The sequence below is a fragment of the Manihot esculenta genome, chromosome 3 (genome assembly GCF_001659605.2).
Source record: "Manihot esculenta cultivar AM560-2 chromosome 3, M.esculenta_v8, whole genome shotgun sequence".
NCBI classification, from domain to species: Eukaryota; Viridiplantae; Streptophyta; class Magnoliopsida; order Malpighiales; family Euphorbiaceae; genus Manihot; species Manihot esculenta.
Window position 1 is genome coordinate 18,816,256 of NC_035163.2, and position 7,141 is coordinate 18,823,396.

Sequence of the window (7,141 nt, forward strand, 5' to 3'; positions counted from 1 at the left end):
TCAGATTCTCATCTAAATCCTTCGATCATTGGTGTTTCAGCTTCTCTAAGTGTGGGGTGCCATAGGAGGTATGTTTATCAAATCTTTAAATTCCATATCTACTTGTGCGTGTGGGTTTGAGGCTTGTGCCATAAGGTTCCGCATCAGATGTCATCACAGAAACCCGAAACCTTCAAACAGAGAAAAGAAAATGAAAAAACACACATCACCCGTGCGACTAGCGAAGCAATCGAACGATGGAGGCCACCAAAAACTAAACAACCTCTCCCCTGCTCAAAGGTAGAGAAAAAACAATAAAAAAATATAACTCTTAGAAAAACAAATATCGAACACATAATCACTTGAAAAACGAAGCCAGAAAACACATTTAATCATTTTATTAATGTATTCTTGCTCCTTTTCTCCCCTTTCTCTAACCTAATCCCTTATCTATCCATAAACAATATTATAAAAATCACATGATCATGACTTTAATCTAAGCCTCTAATCTCAACCACTAGAATTAGAGTTAAAAAATTTGACAAGTTATTATTCATCTAACACTGTATTTACAAGGCTTCAAGATTTTTAGCCTTGTACCTTTTGTTAATATATCATAATTTTGGTAACCTTTTTCCCTAAAAATCTTTAATGATATTTCATTAATAATCCTTGGTATAATTTTAAAAATGATTTAATAAAAAATGATAGAAATATATTATAAAAGCCAATATAAATTTATTATTTTAAATGTATATTAATTATATTTTTATCATATACAAGAAAAATATAAATTCATTTTTTGTGCTTCAAAAAGTTTCGTTTGGAACAAGTTTAAATATAAAAATTAAAAACGGATAAAACGAATTTTGCCACTGAAAAAGAAAAGAAAAAGTAGAGGTGATTATCGAACTAAACGAGACGGAGAGCGCGCTCTCTCTCTATTTCTTCACCGCTGTTTCTCTCTCTTTTTCTTTCTCTCTCTTTCTCCCCACACACTCTCTCTCTAATTATTTTCTCTCTCTCTCTCTCTCTATTGTGTGTGGGAATTCGAAGAGAGTGAATTCTAGGGTTTCAGTTCTTTTTCTTCGGGAGAAATAATCTAGGGTTATCTTATACAATAAAAGCAAAACTCGAAGGGATCTCGACTCTGATTAGACAAAAGAAGCAACAAGAAGATGAGCTTGGATACGGTCCATTCGAACACTCATGGGAACCTTGACGAGCAGATTAATCAGCTCATGCAGTGCAAGCCCTTATCTGAGCCAGACGTACTTTTCTAAATCTTCAATTTCCTTTTCTTTTTCCTTGGCTTTTTGGGTTAAGTTTGTAATTTGTATGGTTGTTTTCTTAGAAATGGTTCGGATCCGTAATGGATTGTTAGCGTTTGCGCTGTTAGGTTGGGAAATTTGTTCATTACTCTCTGTTTTTGCCGTGCGTGTGAAGTGATTTGTTTTCTAAGTGATTGGTGTTGATTTGAGCGATCTGGAGAAGGATTTGACGGCATCATGGAGTTTGGCTGTGAAAGAATTAGATCCAATAATGGGTTTTGGTTTGACAGCTTCAAACTAGATTTAGAAAGGGTGATTGAAACGAGGTTACTCAGTTTTGCTTGTCGAATTGGGCTCCTTTTTTATGCTTTCACCAGATTCACATTGTCTCTGGGATGGGTGCTAGAAATCCAATGCCCGTTTTCTTCAATTCTTTCTGGGCGATGTTGTCCTGGACGAGTCGCTGGAGGCGGATTTTAATTTGGTTGATTTAAATTAATTATTATTGGTTGAAGGATGGATAATGAGATGCTGAAGTCTAGGACAATGGGGTTCAAGAAATGAAATCTAGGGTACTAAAGTGGATAATCAAGGAACACATCTGGCTCGAGAAAGTCCTTTCCTTGCGATTCCTGGGCTGTGATTGTGGTAGATAGTTCTCTCTCTGTACATTAGAAGCTGCCTGTCATATCTATAAGCTAGGATTTTTTTCCTCTTATATTTTTGTAATATTAAAGACATATTTTGATACCTTTCCATTTGATGTCTTTTTTTATAGCTCTTCTTATTTTGATTTTTTTTTTTTCGTTTGGGGTGGTGGTGGTTAGTGATATATGTAGGAATGATGAGTCACAAAAATGGGCATGAAGTGAAACCTGATTTTTATAATGTTGGGGAGGAAAATACCAGTACCAGAAATCAGGGCACCTTTTATGCTCAATGGATCTAAGTCATCCTCAAGAATTAATGGTTTCTGGACAACCTGGGTTGTTTGCAGGTTGGATGAAATGCTAAACTGAACGTTGATTATAGCTTTGGTTTTACTTGTGAGGATTCTGCATCCAAAAAGAAAAAAAAATTCCACATAAGTTAAAGATTTAAATTTGTTCTGAATGATGATAGTCTATTATTATCTTATAAATTAACGCAAGAAAGCTATTCAGAATGAATTATTTGTTTGGCGTGCTTAATGGAAGCATCAGAACAGCAATATCTCCATTGTTTAATATGAAATGCTGTGTCTATTTTCTTGATTCTAGAAATGTGTTGTTTCTGTAGTTTATTCACTCTTCTGGATATGAGCTTTTATTTTACAATTTGGCCTCAGTGATACTGCATGCCAATATCTACATTGTTTGTGTTGTTCACTCCTCCCTGTATGGATTTTGTAGAAGCTTTATTTATTTATTTAAAGGGAGCAGTTCTCCAGGAGCTGTTTGTTTGTTTGTTTATTTTTTATTTGTTTTAATTTTTTTTATATTACTCTTTAATTCTTTCAGGGATAACTTGATAACACTTTTATGATTTAGGTAAGGACTTTGTGTGAAAAGGCGAAGGAGATTTTGATGGAAGAAAGCAATGTCCAGGTTTTTTTTTTTTCTTGATTTGGTCACTACTCTGTTTGTTCCCATACATGTTTGTATTTATAGTTTGCATCTTTCTATTCTCTTCATAGTTTGCTGCACTTTTAATGATTGACGTTGGAAAAATGACCTGTATGTTGATAATCCTTTTGCATTCTAACTGCTTCACAGCCTGTTAAAAGTCCTGTTACAATATGTGGTGATATACATGGTCAGTTCCATGATCTTGCTGAACTTTTTCGAATTGGAGGAAAGGTAATTTTCTGATTGGTCCAGTGCTTATTTTAATGTTTGCTGAGGAATGGATGTTTTTATTGTTACTTTGCTCCTTCATTTTTATGAATTAGGTGTTACCAAGGGTAAACACTCCCTGGGCTTTTCTTGATTCATGGGTCTCAAGGAAATCAGTATATTTGACTCACTGTGTTTCCTTTATTATGTTTCTTTGTCCAGTTGTTCAATCTCTCCTTGTTTTGTCGAGTATGTTTCTACCTCATTTATGTTTTTGGTTGATGTTGTTTCTGACTGTCCTGAGTCCATTGCATATCTTTTCATGCTTTCAAATAGAAGCAAGCTGAGTAATCATTATCATCATTTTATGTATTGGTGTTTTGGTTTTCTCTGTTAGGTATTGATCTTATAATTGCTTTTTTTTTTTTTGGTTTGTCGTAGTGTCCAGATACAAATTATTTGTTCATGGGAGATTATGTTGACCGTGGCTATTACTCTGTCGAAACTGTAACGGTAAGTATTGCTTTCTATATTTTAGTTTTGATCTTTTCATTTGACCATTTTGCCCGCACTATTCTTTTGGCTACATTCTCTGCTAATAATACAATATAATTTGTTAGAGTTGTAAATGGTATTGTATTCCTGATTTTTGAGGTTTGAGTTGGGAAATATAATGTAATATGTAATCGGTATAAGTTTTGAGTGCCTTGGTCCTACTTTTCCTTGCACCAATAATTCTGTTATTGGTTGATGTCTCCTCATTGAAAATCACATAAAAGATTTAGTTTATGTTGCATAACATATTGACATCTCGCACTTTTGTCATCTAACCTCAGACATGGTTGCTATTGCTTTGTTTGTTTCATGTACTGGTTGTTTTCCAGTGATACATGCTTGTGGTAATTTCAAACTTGAGCTTCTCGATTTCTTGGTTGCTCTAGTTTGTGTTTCTTTGCAAGGATGTTGAAATTGAACTGCAACATAATGATATAATTGTATTGGAGTTATTTCATCCTGTGAATTTTTTATATGCTATTATCGGAATGATAATTGCTAAAATTGTTATTTTTTGGAGTTGATTTTACATTTGGTGGTGGTGTAACAAACGTAGTCCTTAGAGGGTCTCTCCAGATGAGATCATGAAAAAGCATTAGGCTATGCAGACCATGTCAGAGATTATCCCACAAATTTTCTTTTATTTATTTTATTGAATTTTATTCATATTGAAAGCTTTATCTTTTACTGTGAAATGTATCAACTCATCAATTTATTTATTCAGCTTTTGGTAGCTCTCAAGGTGCGGTATCCTCAACGAATTACCATTCTACGAGGAAATCATGAAAGTCGTCAGGTATGCTTGAGTTGCAATTCTGCTATGCTTTACTATTTTCACTTGAAGAACCTTTTGGATCTATATTTTATTTACTTGTGAGTTTAGGTTTGTAATTTGGTGATGTCTTCTGAAATCTTACATAGGGTATTTCAAAATTATTTTGATTTCTGATCTTCCATGCTTTTTTAAGCTAGTTTTCATGAAAATCTTTATTTCTGATCTCTCTGTTCTGACAATGGATTTTTTGGTTTCCTGTTTCAGATTACTCAGGTTTATGGGTTCTATGATGAATGCCTACGGAAGTGAGTTACTCTGAATCCACAGTGTAATAAAATATTTAATAACTTTAGGTTTGAGGTTTTTCTGGGAGGTTTAAAATTGCTTGGTGTTTTTACATGGAGGGTTTTGCATGAATATAATGATTCCTTTTTGACAATTATGGCTGAACATTGGGTGGGATAGATTGATCCTTAATGTGACAGGCTGCCTATTCAAAGGAAAATGTGTAATGAAAAAGGTAAATAGGAAAAGGGGAAAAAATGCAATTGGGTTTTAATACTGGGATTAGTATCATATTGGATATATTATTTTGCATGAATTATTCTGTGATCTGCTGTTGCCATCTTGTTTTGTCCATTTTATTTCTGTTTCCTCTTTCTGTTGTTTTAATTCTTTTGATTTATTCATCTTCTTGGATGTTTTGTTTTTCCATCAGCTTTTTTAGGAGTTTGTTTCAAATTGTCAACTGGGTTTCCAAGCAGTTTTCTGTTGCATTTCTCTTCTGTTCATCAGCTGTCTTAGGAGTTTGTTCCAAATTGTCAACTGGATCTCCAAGCAATTTCAGTCAGCCACATGGTCTTATAACACATTGCTATTCTCAAAATGCTTAGGTTGTGATGGGAAAGGTTTTCTTTGGCTTTTGGGTCCTTGATGTTTGATAAATATGGCAACTTTATTTTCAAATACATTGTTCAACATGCTGAATGCAGATTACCAGTGGGAGTATGTTTTTGTTGTAACAAGTGAATAAATGTTCTTATGAAGGGGAAAACTTGTCCCAATTTATGTACTTTAGTTCCGATATGAAACTTGTAAATTACTTGTCCACGTGGTTATATTGTTCACTTGCAAGTATGCACAAGTAATATACTCTTTATGTATTTTTTGCAGGTATGGCAATGCTAATGTTTGGAAAACCTTTACAGATTTGTTTGACTATTTTCCACTGACAGCATTGGTGAGTATTTCGGAGGTGAAAGAAATATCACTAACAAATTATTTGACCAATATTTTTAAAAAATTGAGTACTCCATTTGAGTTTAATTTTTAGATGAGTATATTCTGTGATGTGAATTTTTCTGATGCCATGTTTTCTTTTTGTTTGCTTTAAAAGGTTGAATCAGAGATATTTTGTCTCCATGGTGGATTATCACCATCCATTGAAACACTTGACAATATACGTAATTTTGATCGTGTTCAAGAAGTTCCCCATGAGGGTCCCATGTGTGATCTTTTGTGGTCCGATCCTGATGATCGATGTGGCTGGGGGATCTCACCAAGAGGTGCTGGATATACATTTGGCCAAGTAATAAACTTCCCTTTTTTTCATTGCATTTCTCTGTTTCTTTGGAGCATGCAGTTTTTCAGCATGTGCTAATCTTTATCTTCTTTAGGACATTTCTGAACAATTTAACCATACAAACAACTTAAAGCTGATTGCTAGAGCTCACCAGCTGGTCATGGAAGGATATAACTGGGGTCATGTGAGTTTCATACCACACTTCAATCCGAGTTTTTTGCTTGGGTCTGTAAAGCCTGCTTAGTTAATATTCATCATTTTTTGTAACAGGAACAAAAGGTGGTTACTATATTTAGTGCACCTAACTATTGTTATCGTTGTGGAAACATGGCTTCCATTTTGGAAGTTGATGACTGCAAGGGTCACACATTCATTCAGGTTGGTATCAGATAATTTGAGCGGTATTGTTCCAAGATTTCAGTATGAAGTAAGATGTTAAAAATTGTGAACTTTTCCAATATGCAGTTTGAGCCTGCTCCAAGAAGGGGAGAGCCAGATGTGACCCGTAGAACACCTGATTACTTCCTATGATTAAAGTTGGAAGTCATGAATCCCCTTGGCTAGTGCCTCCTAGCTGGTATATGTATTGCGAGCTTTGTCAAATTTAAGATTATGAAATGCTATGGTGGGCAGGGCAGGCAGATGAGGCTTCCTTCATTTGATTGTTAGCATTGATGATGCTCGAGTTCCACTAGAGGAAGCAGTGGAGCTGGCGAGCCATTGCTGCGTATGTACCATTTCCACAAACAATGTGGCATCTTTCGTCCCATTTCCTTGATTTTGTTTTTGTTTATTGTTTTTTCCTTTTTTCTGTAGAAGGGATGGTTGGTTCGGGGATATGTAGAGGGACAATGAGTTTTTACTTGTATTGGGTGTTCCTATTTTTATTTTTATTTTTTTCAATCCGCAAGTTCTAATCCAGTATTCTCTAATATCAGCTTCGTTTTTTTGTAATTGGCTTTCCTTTGCACATTTTGCATGCACAGAAAACAAAATGTTAGAATAGCTTCTTACCTATAGCGATAAGAGCTGAAGCATACCATCCCCAAAATAGAGTCTCTTCCAATTCTGATTCTTTTGGAAGTTGACATGATTCCAAATTTTGAACGTTACAACTAATGTTAGCTTTGGATTGTTATGAAAATATTTTTCTAGAATATCATCT

The 7,141-nt window shown here is 34.6% G+C and overlaps 1 protein-coding gene across 3 annotated transcripts; it reads left to right on the plus strand.

The window, feature by feature from the left end:
- Nucleotides 1-870: 870 nt before the first annotated feature.
- On the plus strand, nucleotides 871-6,930 carry LOC110611412 (serine/threonine-protein phosphatase PP2A-2 catalytic subunit). 3 transcript variants are annotated; one of them, XM_021751730.2, is made up of 11 exons: nucleotides 872-1,250; nucleotides 2,780-2,836; nucleotides 3,005-3,088; nucleotides 3,506-3,577; nucleotides 4,344-4,415; nucleotides 4,659-4,699; nucleotides 5,568-5,634; nucleotides 5,791-5,982; nucleotides 6,071-6,160; nucleotides 6,247-6,354; nucleotides 6,442-6,930. In XM_021751730.2, the coding sequence occupies exons 1-11, from the start codon at nucleotides 1,158-1,160 to the stop codon at nucleotides 6,505-6,507; spliced, it is 942 nt and encodes a 313-aa protein (XP_021607422.1). In that variant the 5' UTR covers nucleotides 872-1,157; the 3' UTR covers nucleotides 6,508-6,930. The 3 variants fall into 3 exon arrangements, with proteins under 3 accessions (XP_021607423.1, XP_021607422.1, XP_021607424.1); XM_021751732.2 differs by lacking the exon at nucleotides 872-1,250 and adding an exon at nucleotides 1,258-1,898; XM_021751731.2 differs by lacking the exon at nucleotides 3,005-3,088 and having other exon boundaries at nucleotides 871-1,250.
- The last annotated feature ends 211 nt before the right edge of the window (nucleotides 6,931-7,141 follow it).